Here is a 20,796-nt window from a genome sequence, read left to right on the forward strand (position 1 = left end):
ATTTGATAAACGGCTTTACATGTGATGCTTCATGAGTCGATGTAACACATCTTGAAGTTTTTTTATGTAGGCCATCCCCACAATTAGGTGTACTTCTAATTTAGATCACTATTCATTGCATATTTTCTTTGTATATCTTAAATACAATAGAATTATAAATTAATCTGACTATAGAAAAATAACAAATTTTCCACGTGTACTTCTAATTTAGATCACTATCCATTGCATATTTTCTTTGTATATCTTAAATACAATAGAATTATAAATTAATCTGACTATAGAAAAATAACAAATTTTCCACGTGCATATTTTGTTTATTGCATTTCGCGCAATAAACAACATGCACATGGAAAATTTATGTTATTTTTCAATAGACGGAATTGTTATTATTGCCAATTCTTGAAGAATAAGAGGCATAAATGAAATGTAATTATAAGAATTAAATGTTTCATTCCCATTGTTTCATCGGCGTGTAAAGGTATTGACCGGTCGCACACATGAGGCATGAAGCGCGCTGCACTTCATTGTAATTACAATACGGTCAACGCTTTTACCTGCCGATGAAATATCATTTTCTTAAATGAGAATGACAGGATACAATATTAGGTCTACTATCGTGCCGTTTCAAAATCTTTTTAGGGGATCACTTCCACAACACAATGTTATAGGAATGAGCCGCTAAAAAGTCACCATTATAAAAATATGAAGGAATAATGGAATATAACATTTCAGCGAACTTTCTATGCTGGTAAATATGGAGACTGGAAAATAAGGGGGGGTATGACAGGAATTTGTTTCCACCAATGTTTTCAGTTAATATAAAATGAATGAATGTTCATTTTGGTACTTGACTGATATCTTAATTCGTACATAAAAATAAAAAGAAAGCTTTTAAACTAGCGTAAAATATAATGTTGTCAACTTGCTAAACTGGTTGAAAATCATAAAATAAGGCTTTACCTCTACGATGATTTAAAGTAGGTTTATTGCTAAAAACAAGCCGGAATACATCCTTGTTTGGAATTAAATTACGTCAGTACAGGTCTACAAAAAATATTGTTGAAAAAAATATTGTCATGAAATTTTATCAAAAATATAATTCATCATTGACGTCGCAAAGTTTCTGACGGAATAGTGTTAAAAGTAATATGTTTCAATGGATATGTATATAAACATTCAAATTTCTTATAAGCATTTTTTGTTTCTGTGTAAATTTATTTCCTTCAAAGTAATCAAAACATTTATTTCATATCAATATCAAGTCAAGGTGAAATGCATTTTTACAATTGTTAACTTAATTATTCTATTATTCGATGCAGCGGGACAACTATATCGGGAATTCGTACATACTACTAATATAGTGTTTGATACATTGTGATATTAATTTTACGTGCCTCATTTTTATATACACCACATCCTCCGAAATCTAAAAGATTCGTGCTACTTGTCAATGAGTAAGGGGTACCTCTATCCATTCTACTTTCATGAGCATTTTCACAGCAGAACATTTTCCCATATTTCCTCTCATGAGTGTCGTAAGGATAAATGACACCACAGCAATCAAGCTACAATTTCACAAGGCTACTTGTATATCATTAAATATGAAATAAAAACATTGTAATGCTATATCTTGTAAAGGTACATATAATAAGGTGACAATGTGTTACTTAAAGGTGCATTAGCTGTCAAATTTGTTCAGTGTTGATTCTACTGAATTTTGCTGATTCAGTGAAATAAGTTTGTAGTATTGCAGTTGAAACAATAAATGTCGATAATACCTCCGAAATATTGTGAAAACGTTTTTTTTTATTAGAGAAGATTGATAGCTCTTATCTAATTATTTTTTGCCATTACTTCCGAAGATTGCCGACAGGACATTAGCCTGGGTTAAAAATACATTAACCTTGGTAAAAAAAAAATTAAATAACGAATGCACAGGTAAACAATTGTCTTTTTTTTTTCATTTCATTTCATCTATTTCTTGATTAATTTTCAAAATAAATAATGACCATATTTGAGCCACACTATATCACAATACATAAAGTTTAAAAGGATCCTTGCATTTTTTCCAACTTTTTTTTCTTTTACGGCTTGAGTCCGTCGGTCTTCCTTGCCGCTGAATAACTACGTTCACTTTGCAATCAGATATATTATTAAAGAAGCCACCCTTACAGCGCATGTGAAGATTAAGGTAACCAGAAGTCACATGCATACAAATTTATCTAGGTTGATTTTTTTCTTTTGTAAGACGAAAAATATATAGACTCCAATTTCATGTATTTAATGCAGCAAAAGTGCAATATAGTAGAAATGGTTCAAAGTTAAGGTATATCAAAAATTTACAAAAATGACAGCTAATGCAGCTTTAAATGTATACAATGATTCAGTATAAAGAATGTGTTAGTTGCAAAAATATTTGATTTTTTTTTCAAAGCAGTCTAGACGTTGTATGCTGTCGTATGTGTTGATGTAATATAGGCATTTACATCATGAATTATACAAAAGTTACTTGTTAAGGGGACTGTTAAGCATACATTACTGTTTGTTTACAAATCTAACCACATTTAATGTATAGTTTAGAAATGAAGTTGTGTAGTTAATTTGTTGTATACATTTGTACCAGCATTTCTGTAGAAAACATATTTCCTCGATTTAGGATGCCGTTTCCATTTTAAAATTCGTGCCGTTAAGATTCGATTCAAACATGTTGATACAAGATTGGTCATCACTACAAAAGTTTTATGGTCGTCATCATCCTATAAAAACCGATTTGTTCAACGTGTCATAGTTTTTCTTTCCTAGTTTCGCTTACTTAACTCGGCGGGTGTTTTTAGACAATCAGAGAACGCTAACCCTACCGATGCACCTGGTGTCCATGTTCCCGGTTTTTAGTGGAGCCCGAAATGCTCGTTTACTTTTCTTTCTTTGTACGTATTATTTTGGTTATTTTGTGTTCTTTGTAGTGCGTGTCTGTTTTCCATGTCTTCTCTATGTCCCTGGATTGCGTTTTTTATTTTACTTATGATACTCTCTTCATACCAGTTATTTCGGATTACCACTTTTTCTTAACCTTAGACATTACGTAAACTGGCAATATATGCATTTGATATATACATTTAACGACGACTTTTACATTAACTTCCGTTTCGGAAAAGTTCTTCAATCATATCAACGTCAACTGGGGTCAACAGGCGTCAGATCGGGTAACATTGAATTGGGGTCAAGGGAACAGAAACCTGATTCGATTACTGCTAGGATTTTGTAAATTATTAATACATTATAGAAGTATTTCCGATATTTTAATATTAGACGTATTTCCATATAACTATTTTTGTTCTTATAGCCTTCGAATCCGATATCCTTTCTTTGTTTAGTATAAAACGTTAAACCAATTTTCACCAGATTCGATGTAAATGGTTGATTTGAAAGTTGTCTATCGTATTATTTTGTTTCTGGTTTATTTTATTTTATTATCATTATTTTTTTTTTCGTTTTTTCGTTGTTTCGTTTTATATTATTCGTCATTTCTATGACAAACGCCATGTACTCATTTTTGACCTGTATCGAGGAGCACGAACTGTTCGCCTACTGTAGAACCTGGGATAACTTTAATCGGGTTTATACTGTTTGTTTTTCTGTGTGTTACTTTCATTTTGGATTCACTTCTCTGAATTTTTAGTGGAGTCCGAGTTGCTCATTTACTTTTGCTACTTTGTATGTATGATGTTAGTTACTTTATGTTCTTTGTTGTGTATGTCTGTTTTCCATATCTGGTCTTTGTCCCTGGAATACATTCTTTTGATTACCGCTATAACCTTTGTTGCCTTGATTACTCTCTCAGACCCATTATTGCGGGCCTATCGGATATTTATTCCGGTGAGACCGAACATCTTTCCTGAGCCTCACATGCGATGCTCGGTTTTAATATATAGACAGCAGTGATTTATCGAATGTTCCCATTGTAAAACAATGCAACAATTTACACTGTGAATTTAATTTCACTCTCGGACTGTCTGCCACCGTACGTCATATACGAATATCAATGCATAGATCACAAAATTTAATAATAATGTTGAAGATAGAAGTAAGATAATCAATTAGTTAATGTGCATAATAAAAATATGATTACACCTGCCAAAATGTTTAAATGCATATTCTGATTATTCTATCTTTTCAATTAATTGTCTTATTATTTCAGCAATGTTGTTGTAGTATCTAGTGCTTCTGGTGTTCGTAGTGTTGTTTCGTAGAGGGATTTTCTGTTAAGCGCGCCTAGAACTGCTTTGTCTCCTTTTAATATCTACCAGAAGGTTTTTAATGTTTATCAAAATTATAGAGAGAAAAAAAATTCCCGTCTTTGCCTTGTTTCTATATCTATTCATAAGCATGTGCATTGGTACTGTTATTTCGAAATGTTTTGTCATATTGACCGTAAAAATAATAAAAGCCGTATGCAATATAACACGTACAATAAGTAAGTTTTTTTTATTATAGTGACCTGCATAATCAAATATTTGTATGTACATTTAATCTTTTCAGTTCATACACCCGTCCTATTGGACATATGAGTCACTTTTGTATTGTCCTTGTACAATGTTCATCACGATTAAGAAAGAAAACATGTGTTTCAACTGTCGTTATTGGAAAAGAAGTAACTCCTTAATTCAAGTCAGTGGTCAAATTTAACTTTTGAGAAATAAAATATCCAAATATTAGCACTATTATATGATATACTACAATGATATCTGAAATCATCTAGATACATGTAGTTTCCGAGAAAAATGTATCATTATTTTGTGAACAAGTAATCAAGGGAACCAAGATTCTAGCGGAAAACAAAAGAATACAATCCAGGGACAAAGACCAAACATGGCAAACAGACACACACAACAAAGAACAAAAAGTAACTAAAGCAATACATACAAAGCAATAAAAGCAAATGAGCAACTCGGACTCCACTAAAAACTGGGAGCATAGACAAGGTGCATCGGTAGAGTAAGCGTTCTCTGCTTTTTTATTAACACCCGGCGACTTGCTAATAAAAAGTCAAGTCCGGGGTAGACAAACGAGGAAAGGAAAACTATGACATCGTAACGATCCAAGAGTTTATGATGACGACCATAAAACTTTTGTAGTGATGACTTCAATCTTGTAGCAACATAACCCTATTCCAGACGCCTAAGTCTAGCGCAATACAAAAAGTCTGGGTAATTACGATAAGCTCTGGCATAATGCATGAGGTGTGATATGAAAACTCCATACGCAGGTGCTGAAGGGATGTTGCCACAGATGAAAGGAAAATTGACAATTCTGAATGAAAAGTCTTTACCATCGATCGCTAAGTGTAGATCAAGATATGAGGCTGCCTGTACAGTGTCAGTTCGAAAATGTGTATCAATTGCGTCAAAACAAGAATTATGAAAAATGCATTCAAAGACCTGCAGTAACAACCACACGGTGGCCGTTTAGATCCGCACCCTTTTAAGTCAATAATAATGATTGGTGACTCTTATTAAACTTGAATTTATATAATACAATTGCAATATTCATCAATCGAGGAATTCAAAACTACATTGCAAAGTTTATAAACATAGAAAGTGTAATTTGTCACTAAAGTATTTCTTCTATATAACGCGTTTCTTATTTGGTAATTTGAAGACATGTTGAAAATTTAAATGAAACACAAAGCTAATATTTGTGATTGAAAAGAGGCGTTTCTACTGAAGCGGCTCAAAATAAAACAAAAACATACGAGTATATTGGCTTGCACAAATTGAATTTCATAAATAGCTTCCAATTACGTTGAATAGAAATAATATATTTATCGTTAGTATCATATCATTCCAATTCGTTGTTAAAGTGTTTTGACGTTCATTGTAATAATATCCAGTCTGTAGTATATTCAACTGTGATTGCATTTTGTCGTTTATCTAATAATAAATATGTACATATTCAGTATGAAATAAGTCTTTGTATTATCTGCAATGTGTTTTACTGACAAAGAAATTGACAAACGCATTACTATTACTAAATTATCCGTTCTTTCACAACTGGGCTATATCTATTTCCTTTTTCCTAATATCGAGAATTTCGGATTGATTTTAATTGGTTGTTAGTAGTTTGAATAGTCCAAAACGGTTTACAAATTCCAAAAAATTACAACAGTTTTACCCCTCTATAACACCGATTCAAACAATGATTTTTATCAATGTTACAAAGTGTTAAGTAATTTTTTTCGATTGTAAAAAAAAGGTATTTTATTGTAGTATGGATACATTATAGCTTTTCTATTATCTTTTTCCCCCTACAAAACTGTTAAAAATATTTTGATTGTGTATTTTAAGGTAATACTTTATCTAGGAATGCCCCCATTCTGCTGTTATAAATTATCATATTTTTTTTATAGATAATTATCTTACGTTTCCCATCAGTACAGACCAGAACACGAAAACAAACAGCTTAGGGATCAGAAGAATCGATGATAATACACAGCTCTTTAAATAGAAAGTTCACAAATCCATAAACAAGTTCGGATATCTGTTGAGATTTTTCTTTTATAGGAGTAATCTTATCGTATATTTAGGTCCGATTAAATTGTGTCTTAAATGAAAAATAATCGACTATATAAGATTAAGTTATTTTATCTTGTTTTTTTTCGTGAACGCATTCATATTTCTTTCATTTCATTTAGTTTCATTTGATTCGATTAAGTAATTAAAACAAAAATACTATCCCAATCGCAAATATCTATTAGAATATTTAATGGATGTATGAGTGGAACATAAATTTTCGTTATGGAAATTCGTCCATGTGATAGACATTTCCAGTCACTTAAGCAATCTTATGTATTTTGACAAAGAAAAGTTGCACGTGAAATATATATCTCAACAAAGAACTTAAGGTAGGAGTTACGTAAATAAACGCCCCTAGCGGATTACGGGGAAAACGTTGACATTGCGTTACTATGCGAATTGTTTCTCTTTGACCATTGACTAAAATGTCCGACGGTAATCGAAATTCCCGAGGATATTTCGTTCGTTAATTGTATTTTAACAAATAACATAACCTTCGCAGAAAAGACAGGCCAGAAGATATTCACGAGAACTGAGAAAAAATAGAAGCAGACGAAAGTAATAACAACAACTTGGAATGGAGACAGTGTAGAAGAGTAGTACAATTGTGACATTGGGAGATATGCTGTTCCAAAGTGTGTAAAAAACTGTAATTCTCCTCTGTCTTGGCATAATAGCAAATTAGAGCAAAGATATAGTCTTGGGAGCATCTTTATGTACAATGTGAAAATTGCCCTGATATAAATCCCATTTTGTCCGACAAAAGACACAGAGAAGAAAATGTCAGTACTAAATCAAGGTGAGTGCAAATCTGGGGTTAGTTACGATAACGTAACCCTCTACCCACGGAATGTATGTGGATGGATGGTTACGTTTCCGTAACTAATCCGAGACGTAAACACCACATTGAGTCTGATTATGAAATTAAACTAGAAAACATTTTGTTCTTCGCATAAGTTCAAGTGATAAATGATGTACACTTAGTATTGGTGTACGCCTAAAAAGACACAACGGATGTATAAAGAAAATGGAATCCCCGAAAACTTGTTTAATACGTATCTGATAGATTTCATATACGCACCTGCACCCTCGGTTTAAATATGAGAATACACAGATACAGTGAAAAACGAGTAACTTTAGAAATAAAGTGAACCTATATGAGATACAACTCTAATATCACTCTTTTTTTCCTTTTCTTTCTCCTACATTTCTTTGTTTTTGTCAACCAAAATCGTTTAGTTGGAAAACAGCAACCAAAGATAAAAGTCCCAAAAAATGACCAGTCAAGTATCAAAGAATAAAATATGAAAACAAGGGGTCCTTACCAAACTACCAACTTCCTGGCTGCATTGAACATACCACCAATAAGCGTAACAAAAATAAAGCAAAGAGAAAGAGAAATAGATGAAAGGATTGAAAGCTGCACTGATGTGTCTTGCGAAAGAGCCATACAAGAGGAAATAACCCTGAATCAGTACAGCTTATGATATAAATATACACGTACAAAGTTATTATATATATATATATACATATATATTATATTCATCGGAACAAGGGGAGGTCGAGGAAAGAGACATAACTAAAATCAAGCAAACAAGACACGATTGGCATCCCTACAACAGTTAACTATAAAATAAATCAAAGTACTCTCGTACTGAATTAGTTCATATCCATTGTTCAATTTTTTTACTCTTCAAATAATTGTTAAATTGCAAAAATAGGGTTAAGATAAAAGGAAAGAACCGGGATCGTTTTTAAACATATCTAAACCAAAGTTTGTTGTTGTAAATTGTTATAATTATACTCTTTTATAAAAATTTACCATTCGGATTATAAATGACGATCAACTTATCTTTAAAGTATCACATTAAAATTCAATTGGCACCTTAGCAGTGCGCTAGGTACTGTGATATTTAGGTTCGTTGTCGGTTTGTTTGATGTTTCATTTAATCGCTTCATTTTTTTTACAGGGAATGAATGACAAAAAAAACCGCAGCGATCATGTAACCATTATATTTATATACTTGTATTTTCAAATCTATGTTTGAAGGAAACGATGTCCAATACGATGTCATTTTTTGTCATATGATTGCATTCGATTCGATCTTTCCGCATGCGAAATTTCAGAAAAATTCTAGGACGCGATTTTTACGTATCTCCTCCCTATAAATTGCTTACCTACCAATATGAATAGAACAGAGGAATGTCGCCAAGATCCGACTAGCCCCAAAATAGGCGGGGCTGCGCTAATTACACCAATGACTACAGCTGAAGCCGATAATCCGATCAATATATCATAAAAATAATATTGATAAAACTGTAGCTGATCGAAAATGGACCTAAGTGACAAGTTTGTTATCATTGGATCACCAGTCATAACGAGACCATTAACTAATAATCCTAAGCTGACAACCTGGAATTACATTTTTGGAAGACTAATTATGTGTATTTTTAATTTTGATGAACTGCTTGTTTGAGACATACTGTTGTTAAAAGTGGTAATTACACTTTTAACCAGCCTCATGAAAATGGGCGACTGAATTTCAAATGATACATGCTTTTAACATGTTGCAAGTCCATGGAAGTAAGGTTTGAGCGACTTAAAAGGAATATATTAGAATAAAGCCTGAAAAATTCAGAACAATTAGCCTTTACGACAGAAATATCAACATTGTGCAAGTGGAACCAGGCATTTATTTAAACAAACAAATATTAGGGTTTAGTGTGACTTTTTTTACATAATCACTAATTAATAATTAATGTAAGTGTAACGCATTTTTGGTGCATCTTATATATCAATTTATGCAAGTCATGATTGAATTTCGAGGCAGCATGACCGCTTAAACACATCATCATATAAGCAAATAAAGTTGGTTAGTTTCATCAATGCGTTCGTGGGTAGTAAGCCTTTTGGCCTTCCTTTGTATTCATATATGCAATTTTCGTGACAAGTACCAATAATGTTTAGACAGTATAGTGGCCTATAGTGGTAATCAGGTACATTGTGAACAAATACAACATTACGTAATACAGCATTCATTTGTCTAAGTAAGGTTTTAATTTTTTATAAGTATTAATTCAGGTAGTATGTTTTAAGAAAATATCCATTTAATCGTATATTGTTAATTTCTTACAAGAGATCCTATTTTCAAAATCAAAGAGATGAATAATGTCTTAGACCTGAAATAAAAAAGCATAAAATAAAGTTCTTATATGGTAAAACTTACTTTTTCAAACCGAAAACAATAAACTTCATTACCATTCTGTAATTTTATTTGAACAAAATATTTAGAAAACGGTATTTTCGGAAAATACAAGAATGACTAAATGATTAAAATGCCAGGCGTATACTTGGTAATGTAGTTCTATTTTCTGCATTATTTTAGCTCCGTGCGAGTCCGGTATCAAAAGAATAAGCCCCAGCAGAACTAAGCTTGTCGTAAAAGGCGAGTAAATATCGCTTAGATCCTTGACCAGGCCAAGGGCGATCTGCCCACAGAGCAACTGGGTTGTGTGCATCAGGTAGTTGAATGGGGTACCCCTGGTACCTTACATAATTATAGGAATTACTTACAGAATAACTGGTGATATAAACTCTATTCAAAACTTGGTAACCACAATGTGACAATGGGAAACAACCGAAAAAAAGGACTCATTCATAATTTCCGAAAATTTAATAAACATACAAAGAAATACCGATTAAAATACCGCAAATAATACTATAAAGATCTCTGACCTTAAAATTAGGGTCATATTAAGTTGTCTTTATATATTCTACAAGAGCAAGAATAATCAATGAAACCAAGATTCAAGTGGAAATCAAAAGAATGTAACCCAGACATGGAAACAGACACACACAACAAAGAACATAAAATAACCAAAATAATACATACAAAGTCACTTTTTTTCTAGAAACGTCCGTAGATTTGCTTATAAAGTCAAGTCCAAGGTAGACGAAAGAGGAGAGAAAGACTATGACAGGTTGAAGAAATCAGTTTTCATGGTGCTGATCGATACACTGTAACGATCCACGAGTTCATGATGACGACCATAAAACTTCTATTGTGATGACTTCAATCTTGTAGCAACATAACCCTGTTCCAGAAGCCTAATTGATAGAATTCTTTGGTTACAAAAAGTCTGCGTAGTTACGGCAAACTCTATCACAATGTATGACTTGTGATATGAAAATCCATACATAGGTTCTGACGGAATAATGACAGGTGAAAGAAGAGTTGACAATATGGAATAAAAAGTCATCGCGTTTGTTGTATAGTTTGGTCAACAGTTTTCCTTTACCATCGTTCTCTAGGTGTAGGTCAAGATAAATTACCATACAGTGGAACCTTTGTTTACATTAAAGCAGGAGATACATACGTTTGGAATGCACCAGTTATAAAACAAAATGAAAAGCAATGTTTTACCAATGGATTCAAAGACGACCTTTCGATTGTCTTTATGGCATTCCTGTAAGCTATGTAATGTAATCAATTTCTTTACTCATTTTCTAAAAGGAAGTCTATATAGCTTGGAAGTTTTTTTTAGCCATTTTTGTTTTTGTTTTTGTGATAGATGCAATATAGACGTTAATATCATGTTTTATTACCTAATAATAAAGTTTTATATTGTTTATTAAATATACACATATTTTTCTCTTTTTCCAAAATTTATTCAGGACAGGGCCATCTATTGCACTGTCGATGTACTATTGCACGGTGCAGTAGTCTCCTTGAGGAGTCTATTGCACTGACCCCATAATGACCTTTATCTAAGCCCTTTGATTGGTTGAACTTTTTTAAGCGCTTCATTGAATTGGAATTTACGCACAAAAAACTCGTGTGTAAAAAAACGTAGATGTGACTCTCGTCTGCCAATTCGTAAACATGGAGCGGTCAATTTCCTATTCCTGGTCGAATGGTTGTCTCTTTGACATATTCCCCATTTCCATTCTTTATTATATCTCACAGACAAATTAGGTAATAAAACAGTTATTAAATGGGTTGGATGCAATAGACCAGAACATTTGTCCTTTGGTATTGAGAATGATCAAATGTTCTATTGCACTCAGACGTTGGCCTCGTGCAATAGAATACTTGATCATTCTCAGTACCTCAGGACAAATATTCTGGTCTATTGTATCCAACCCATTTAATAACTGTATAATATAAAATTTTACTGGGTCTAAAAATTTCAGAAAATTACTATTTCGACCATATACTTCACAGACATTTGAATCAAAGAGGGTCATATTATATATGAAGGGGGTCTGTAACATGAATGTTAGAACATCATTCTGTCAAAATTTCCATATATTATTCAAAAGTGGCGATTTGAATTTTAAAGCAAGTCAGATCGAGTGCCCTATCTCGTGTTGGTTTAAAGATCCTATATTTACAAATTGAATTCCAATCGTTAAGAAAGCAGTTTTGACTTACGTTTTCCATTTTTCTTTTACAAATTTGATAATGTTCTTTCCAATCCCATGCCGGATAGACAAAAGAAGACGGTAGCTAATTGTAGACAAACATTTTTGTTGTTCTTTAAATTCCAGTTTTCTATATGTATGCTCCACTGCCATAATTGTTATTACCTGTAGTAAAGTATTTATAAATCGTGTAAATGACAGCATGCAATAAGACTAATGCTCTAGCTATATGTTCGAAAATGGTAAGACGTACGAATGAATGTAAGTAAGTACAATATGGACTAAATACGATTGTATAATACCAATGATAGTTGGCTTGGCAATAAAAAGAATATATAAAACATGGAAAAATCTGTATTGCATTGTGCATCATCACGAAACAGCGATATCAGGCCGAGGGCCTTTGGACTTTAGGATACACAACCAGATCTGCTACACTAGAGAATTATATGGTGCGCAAGATATAATTTGAATATGAATTGATAGCCATACTACGGCACGCAACAGTAACAAAAATTCGATAATCTGGGTTTATTGCGTGTAAACTATTGTTAGCGTTCGCTTAACCTAGTTTATCGCACGCAAAATATAGTGTACGATCGACAATGGTAATTATACTTATTTTATGTATATTCATTAGCGTTCGTTAATTTAGTTTGGAGTTGCTAATTAAAAATTATGATAATTTATCCAATCGTTAAGCAAAATTCTGAATTCAAAATCCGCTAATGATAGTTATAAAGTATAACCAATTGTAAATTAATTACATCAATCATTGTACTTGATTTATATGCTTTTTATGTTGTCCTGTAATTTGGGAAATAGAATATTCTATTCTACTATTCTAGTCTATACTTATCGTTTTATAGCAAGATCATAAGTGACAAATCATTTTCGTCGTAACTAAGTCAGCCTGACAATGATTAATTTCTTCGCGGGTGATAATTATAGTTTATCTATTACAAACTGCATTTCTGGTGCACTTTCTACAATTTAAGATTGGAAACTAGAGTTAACGGTCGCTGAACTCTGTTTTACGACACAAAAATGTGTTTAACTATAAAATATATTGTCAGGCTGACTTAGTTTTTCTATACCCCTTTACTTTCTATAAAATACAGTGGTTTTTCGAAATGATATTATGATTTAATTTGTTTTACACTTCAAAGAATTTCTGCACTTTAGAGTGTAATATATCGTTGTACAACACTTTAAGGACATGTATTGCTTCATGTGCAGATAAGGATATACGGAAAGAGGGGCCACTAACTGGTCGAGGAATGGTCTAGTTAGCTCTTTCGACTTCTAGTGAGTTTAAGAAGAATTATTGTCGATATACAGGAAACAAAGCTTTAAGTTCTCTCAGCATTATGTTTTTTCATATTTGGTTATTTCGCGGTAGATAATCAGTTATTTAGGAAATTGAAGAAAAAGGTGATATTTTACAATCATAATCGTATACTTACATGACAAACAAGACACGTTATGACCACCCCAAAGTAATTTCCAATATATATCCTAACTTGTTTCTCATATGAATGTTCGTTTTGAAACTGTAAAGTAATTAATGGCTTTGAATAAGTATGTGAATGAAACAAATTAAATGCCCTCGATCGTCTCCACAACGAAAAATGACCCCTCCCCCTTTTCCCCAAACCACACACACACATATATACGCACACACATACAAACACAAAACCAACCAAACAAAAACACATACAATTGTCAACAATTAAAGTATTAAAAAAACCGTCTAATGATATAATGTTGAAATAAATTATGTGTATAATCTGGACATAATTTATTTTCAAAATATAGACTCATAAATCTGGAAAATAATCAGTGAGCATTTTAAACAATATGGATGAATAGCATGGGAAGTACAAGCATGATTTGTGACGCGTTACATTTCCAAGCAGTAATCAATTATTTAACACATTTGTATCCTTTTTTTTTATTTTACTCTACAAAAACTAATTTGCATGAGTATTCCATCCAAAAGCCTTTGTTTTATATAACCATGTTTTAAACCCACAACAACTTTATATGAACCTGCTTCCCATCAGTGTAAAATGTTATAAAAAGTGGCAATGACAAAGTACATTTTTACAATAAATACTATTGTATTTTTTGGTTTTTGACAAGTAAATAAGTATACACTAACCTTGATTTTTGAATAGTAACGATATATTTTAGGATAACTATATGGCATATGAGACGCATTGTAAGAGGTTTCATATGGTTCAAGAGTTCTCTTTAGATAATCCGTCTACAAGAATAACTACATAAAATCAGTTACTGTCCTGTTATTTATGTTTCTTTTATTTAATTTTGCCTAGTGTCGTCATCTATTGACATTGTGTTCGTTGTTGGTGTCACATTCGACTGAACCGGGGCTGGTTACGAAAACTTAAATGTTGCTATTAGAATGTGAAGTTATCAAAGGCGATATAGATATTAAAATGTTCGAAAATGGTTGTTGTTTTAGGATTATTATCATAAATCTTTGAAAGATGCCATTAATTGTGGAGGGAACAATCGATCATTAGAACGTCCATTTTCATATGTGGACGGGTAACATTAAGAAATGCTTGCTTCCCATTTCACCAATATATCTAAGTTTTTTCTTGGCGTATTTTGATAAACCAAACTTTTTTGGAAAGAGCAGATTGTGCTGCAGACGACGTGATATTTTTCGACGTTGGCCATTGGCTACTTTCCTGCTTATGGTTGTAAAATATAACAACGAATAGTATTTTTACTAAAATACATTCACGCTTAAAAGACTGTATAAATATTCAGAATATCATGTTTATTCGAAAAAATAATGCGTTTTATTGTCTAATGGAAGATAAATAACGCACGTATGTTGTGATGTCAAATTAGTCTTTTTTTCTGCACGTTGCGTGCTACCCGGTCTTTATCAAAAGCTTTGTTCGTTAGCTTTGAGTGAACTAAGAACTATGAAATTTTGAATTTTACATGTGTATTTGCTGCAGATAGTATATTCTAACAATAATGGTACTTGGTTGAATATGTATCTTATCGCAGCATTTTGTCTGTAGCTAAACAAAATGTCACAACATCTAAAATTTGTATATTTTACTTATCCACGCGTACACCATGCGAAATTCGAACGAATTATTCAAAAAGGCAAATGGTGCTGAGTCGATTTCTTCATATACTTAAACATGTATTCATCCTCCTCTATGGTTTTATCATTTCATTTTGTCTTTGGCTTAACAAATGGATTATATATATATATGTGTGTGTGTGTGTGTGTGTGTGTGTGTGTGTGTGTGTGTGTGAAACCGATATAATAAGCTGTACAAATATTGCAAAAATATTTTTTTGATTTTTTGTTTCAAAAAATACATCATTCTACAATTGTTACATGTAAAAAAGTAATCAAGGGAACCAAGTTTATAGCGGTAATCAAAAGAATGTATTCCAGGGACAAAGACCAGACATGGAAAACAGACATACACAACAAAGAACATAAAGTAACTAAAGTCATACATACAAAGTAATAAAAATAAATGAGCAACTCGGACTCCACTAAAAACTAGGAGCATGAACCAGGTGCACCGGTAGGGTAAGCGTCCTCTGCTTTTCTAGAAACACCCGGCGAGTTGCTCATAAAAAGTCAAGTCAGGGGTAGACATACGAGGAAAGGAAAACTATGACCCGTTGAATAAATCAGTTTTCATGGTGCTGATGGATACACCATAACGATCCACGAGTTCATGATGACAACCATAAAACTTCTGCAGTGATGACTTCAATCTTGTAGCAATATAACCCTATTCCAGAAGCCTATTCGTTAGAGTTCTAGCGCAATACAAAAAGTCTGCGTAGTTTCGGCAAGCTCTGGCATAACGTATGAGTTGTGATATGAACACTCCATACGCAGGAGCCGAAGGGATGTTGCCACAGATGAAAAGAAAGTTGACAATTCTGAATGAAAAGTCATCACGTTTGTCGTAAAGTTTGGTCAATAGTTTTCCTTTACCATCGATTTTTAAGTGTAGGTCAAGATATGAGGCTGACTTCACAGTGTCTGTAGTATCTTTTATCTCAAGTTCTTTTGGGTAGATGCGATGTATCAAATCCCCGAAATTAGGATTGTTTAAAGATAATACGTCATCTATATAGCGGAAACTGAGATTAAAGGATCTAGCCAAACGATGTTCTTTCTTTCTGATCCGATCAGCTATAAAGTCAGCCTCATAAGAGTGAAGGAATAGGTCAGCAAGTAAAGGAGCACAATTTGTTCCCATTGGAATGCTGACCGTTTATATATATATTTGTATATAGGTGTACCATCTTTTTTGAAAAAACAACGATGTATAATGTTTTTAAGTCGGGATTTGAACTGAGTATGGGGAATAGAAGTATACAGTGTTGAAAAATCATAGGTTTTCATGCTATTATATTCAGATAATAGACTTGAACTTATTGTCTCCAAAAGATCTTTCGAATTTTTCAGGATCCACATTGAATCAATACCACTACGGGAGTAACAAGTGTTGTGGTAGGACTGCAGATACTCTTTGACAGTTGTGAGTATAGAAGTTAAAAGTTTTGAAAGAGGTTTGGTGGTACATTTTGCAGATCCAGCAATGAAACGTTGTTTGTATGGATTCTTGTGAAGTTTAGGAATCCAATACATAGACGGTAAATCACAATCATCGTCCTTGGTAGAGAGACCAAATGAGGAAAGCACAGATTTATGGTTTTCCACAATCTCTTCATTGGAGAGAGTGGTAGCAGTTTAGGTCTTATCACTGCTATTATTTGCTACGTCTACCTCTGATAATAAACATTGGATATAAAACGTTTTGCAGACAAAAACAATGTTGTTTTGGGCTTTGTCTGCTGGTTTTACACAAAATAACACAGACGACATGTACTATTATTTAATTATCCGATTCGATATTAATTTGTCGCACGGTTTGGTCAGTTGAAATGATCCGGTTACGTCCTGATATGGTAAATAGTTTGGCATCAACCATTGAAAAATGATTTGAAGGAAATTTTATCCTATGAGAAAAATGTTAGGAATTATGAAAACTAGCTATAATTTTCGTTCACACTCGACTGGCGTAAGATTGAAAATTATCGTATAGCAAGATCAAAGGAGGTTTAAACAAAATAGCGATAAAAGATTAGATTACACATGTCGACATCTTTTTTTATAGTGTAAGGAATGGGCTTTAAAACATTATTGAAGTCTTTTATTTATTTTATAGCTTCGGAGTTATCTTTCTAGCCATTACATATTTTAACCAAGTGTTTTTTTTAATAGATTTACATGACTGTTAAAAATATTTCTTGAAAATGAATAAAATCGAGAAATTGTCACGACATACACAGGCTAATGTTGTTTACTTGCAACTCGTGAGGATCAAGATTATTGTGGTTTTCATGCAAAATTCACTGTATCATGCAAATATGTGAAAAGTTCACACCAAATCCATGTAAAGATTGGATAAATATGAATGCCACGTCATTTCTGTCGACTTTGATCATCATCAAAATCATGTGATTTTTTTTATGAAAACCAAATGAAATAAGTTTGACTGTCTACACTTTGTGTATATTGGAATCGATTTACTTTTATCATGTGCATATATAGGTTCATAGCCAATTAATGTTACCTTCTTACAAATAAGAGCTAGAATTATTATGTAAACAGTATAGATCATAACCATTGTTGAGCTCAACACAACCGCCTAAAATCAAATAAAAAACATATCAAAAAGAAGCAGGCGACAATCAGGCAGCATTATTATATACAATGTACATCACTATATTGCGTTAAAATAAACGAAGCTGATCTCACGTGCTTCATAACATATTCAAACGAATTCTAATACAAAAAAAAACATTCAGTTCAACTGTAACTGTATTACTGGAAAAATACATACAAAAATGGTTTTAAAATGCGTTATTTGTCCAGCTTCAGCCTAATATAACTGATCTGCAGAGAAGCGCCAACAAGTCTTGTTTCGTCGATTATTAAACGTGCACAAACCATGTGTAGTGAAGGAAAATATCTATGAAGTGAACCTATACAAATAGGCTGAATTAGTAATTACTGTCAAAACTTGGTAAGTTCTTAAAACAATTTTATAGGAACGTTGAATGTATTTCAATATCTTTTTCATAATTATTTTAATAATTTTATGATTTTAATTATTTTTTTTTAGATATATTTAAGACTACCTGTTTGTTCTTTTTTGTCTGACAAATGTAACTTACAACTACAAGTAACTTCTTTTTCTTCAGAATAGATCCAAGTGTTCCAAAAGCACCCATTATCAACTCCATCAAAAATAATCCTATCATAGAGTAAGCAATAGATTTTACAGCTGAACCTAATGGCATCCCATACGATGACTCTAAATTTGCAATACGTACGATATAATCGTCAAGAAGGTCGTCTTCATTTTCCATGTACGCTATCACCATCGTTAGACCAAATGTAAATGTCTGCATAGATTAGATAAAAACAAACTATAAGCAAGACGCAATTCAAAAACAGTTAATGTAAAAAACTAGGACTTTGTTTTTTTTTTACATTAAGTCAGAAAAACAGTATATTTAACGTGCATATATTCTGTGTCTCGTGAAGTGTGAATCTTAGATTTCGTTTTAATTTTGTTAAAATCGGCTGAATATCCATTTCTTAATATATCGTAACAATTAAGATATGTTAATCGTTATGAGAACCATTGATATTGTATTGGGGATTCGTAAGTTTGTGAATAATCAATCATGATTGAATCGTCAAAAGCAAGCTCACCATTCTGCTTAATTTTATTATTTTATGATAATGATAGCCGTACTGATGTCTTATGACTTCTTTTCCTGTGCACATTTTTTTTAAACTTACTTTTAAAAAAGACTGCTTTATGTGTCCAAATTCTTCTTTCTTGTTAGCGATGTTGTTAACAATATACTTGTAATAAGCTTACCCTTGTAATCAACGAAGCCGTCAAAATAATGTTGGTTGATATTGTAAATCGTCCCCTGTATGTTTTCTCCATGTTTCAGCTACGATATCCTTCAATACCAATTGATTCGAACTACTTAGTCTACTGAATACGTTTTATCAGTAGATTTTGTACGCTACACACCTCAGGTAACGTTACATTTGCGCATTGTACAACATGTTCTTATTGAGAAACCAAGCAGATCCAATGATACGAAATGTCACAGAGTATTTTTTTGTTTTTGTTTGTTTGTTTTGTTTTGTTTGTTTTATTTTATTTTATTTTGTTTTGTTTTGTTTTGTTTTCTTTGTTTGTTTGTTTGTTTTGTTTTGATTTGTTTTGTTTGTTTTTTGTTGTTCCAATTCAGTGTTAAAAACTAATTTATGGACATATCAAATAATTTTGAAATTGCGTAGTGTTTTCTATCTAATTTATTTCATTTAGAGTTTGTGACCTTAAATGTGTAATTTTTGTAAAATAAAATTTTTCATGTGCCACCCACTGCCCGACTCTCCTGTGTACATCCTCTTAATACTTAAATCGGATTCGCAGCGAATGTTTAAACTTCGAAGAAACCTTAATTCTACACATTTATATGTATGTATTTGAATGAACACATATGACACGATAAAGCAGTTTTCTGGAAGCCTAAAAGTTTTTATAAAACAAAAAAGAATGTTACTCAGCAGTTTGAAAACAAATATCTACAAACAGAAAATCACCACATTCACTTAATGAAAATAACGTCTTGTCGCTTTCAGTGAAAATTATAAGATAAACCACTAAAAGTCTGTAAAGATCAAATCAAAACATTTTATTTAGACAATATACTAGTATGTGATAAGAAGTTACTTTTTTCTGTGCAAACACTAGATTAAAGAATTCTTCTGTCGCCGAGAATGACATGAAGGATACAATATATTACAAAGAGTTTAACCCTTTCTCTGGTAGAAACAAAATTATGCTGCCAGTTAACATCGATTTTCTAATAATTCATCATATAATACACTGCATGGTGCACATTTTGTTATGACCTAAAGGTAGATAAAAAAATTTTTGGTTAGAGGATAATATTTTACATCAATTATGATTGTTGTATATAACAAACGAAAGATAAATAAAACAGTCCTTGTTGCACATATCGAAACCCATATAAATTTCTTGCTTATTTACTTTTTTTCTCTCTGTTTCTTTTTTTCCCATTCAAACTAACATATAACATGACACGAATGAATAAAGTGGCCAGCTAGCCTTGTAAATTATCAGATAGGAGGTGATTCATGTAAAAAAACGCCATATTCACTTTTTGATTTCTTATGCAGAAACAATTACAGGCCACATAAACAGTCTTACTTTGTAATCTGGTTGTTGCATTATTATGATGAAAAATAAAGTTTATATAAATAAGATAGTCCAGCACTATGCTATACATCAATAGGCTGTACTACTGTAATTTAATTAGACTTTTCTTAAATGTTATCCACATTTGATTCATTTCCAGTTTTTGATAATTTTCAGGAAAGATAATGTAAACTTATACAAGGGTCTGAAAGCTTCCCAACGATGTTAGAACTGTCAAATTTGCGAAGCAAATTTTTGGTCGTTCCATCCGTGGGACTCGAACTCGTACCGCTGTGACATCTATGGCGACACCGCCTGCACTATGTCCAGCGCTCTAGACCATTCGGCCACCTAGGCTATATAAAAATAAAGCTTTCGCAGGCCTGATCATTTCTCCTCGTAAGATTAATCTAGGGCTGTAACTTAGTATACAATGTATGGTAGTACGGTAGTAAGAGTT

At 32.4% G+C, this 20,796-nt stretch overlaps 1 protein-coding gene across 1 annotated transcript; it reads right to left on the bottom strand.

Annotated features, from left to right (window-relative positions):
* Positions 1 to 19: 19 nt before the first annotated feature.
* Positions 20 to 19,150, bottom strand: LOC148610301 (uncharacterized). Its single transcript, XM_088542650.1, has 13 exons — positions 18,978 to 19,150; positions 18,262 to 18,492; positions 17,658 to 17,732; positions 14,162 to 14,266; positions 13,464 to 13,550; positions 12,008 to 12,162; positions 9,707 to 9,752; positions 8,755 to 8,985; positions 6,420 to 6,494; positions 5,826 to 5,930; positions 1,395 to 1,565; positions 961 to 1,044; positions 20 to 136 (listed from the first exon to the last, which is right to left on the bottom strand). Exons 1-12 carry the CDS (start codon positions 19,047 to 19,049, stop codon positions 1,024 to 1,026), a joined length of 1,374 nt encoding a protein of 457 aa, XP_088398776.1. The 5' UTR covers positions 19,050 to 19,150; the 3' UTR covers positions 20 to 136; positions 961 to 1,023.
* Positions 19,151 to 20,796: the final 1,646 nt, after the last annotated feature.

Source organism: Perna viridis, chromosome 8 (genome assembly GCF_037379345.1).
Source record: "Perna viridis isolate PV_CMFRI_1.1 ecotype Kerala chromosome 8, ASM3737934v1, whole genome shotgun sequence".
In the NCBI taxonomy this organism is placed as follows: domain Eukaryota; kingdom Metazoa; phylum Mollusca; class Bivalvia; order Mytilida; family Mytilidae; genus Perna; species Perna viridis.

Bases quoted from the DNA above. Each gene is read 5' to 3' on its own strand.
- LOC148610301 (XM_088542650.1), bottom strand. From the start codon at position 19,049: ATGGAGAAAACATACAGGGGACGATTTACAATATCAACCAACATTATT. The intron at 9,753-12,007 runs GTAAGTCAAAAC...TTTTTATTTCAG, and splicing joins GTAAAAGAAAAATGGAAAAC to GTCTAAGACATTATTCATCT. The intron at 1,045-1,394 runs GCACGTAAAATT...TATTTTTTGTAG, and splicing joins GTGGTGTATATAAAAATGAG to ACCTGTACTGACGTAATTTA.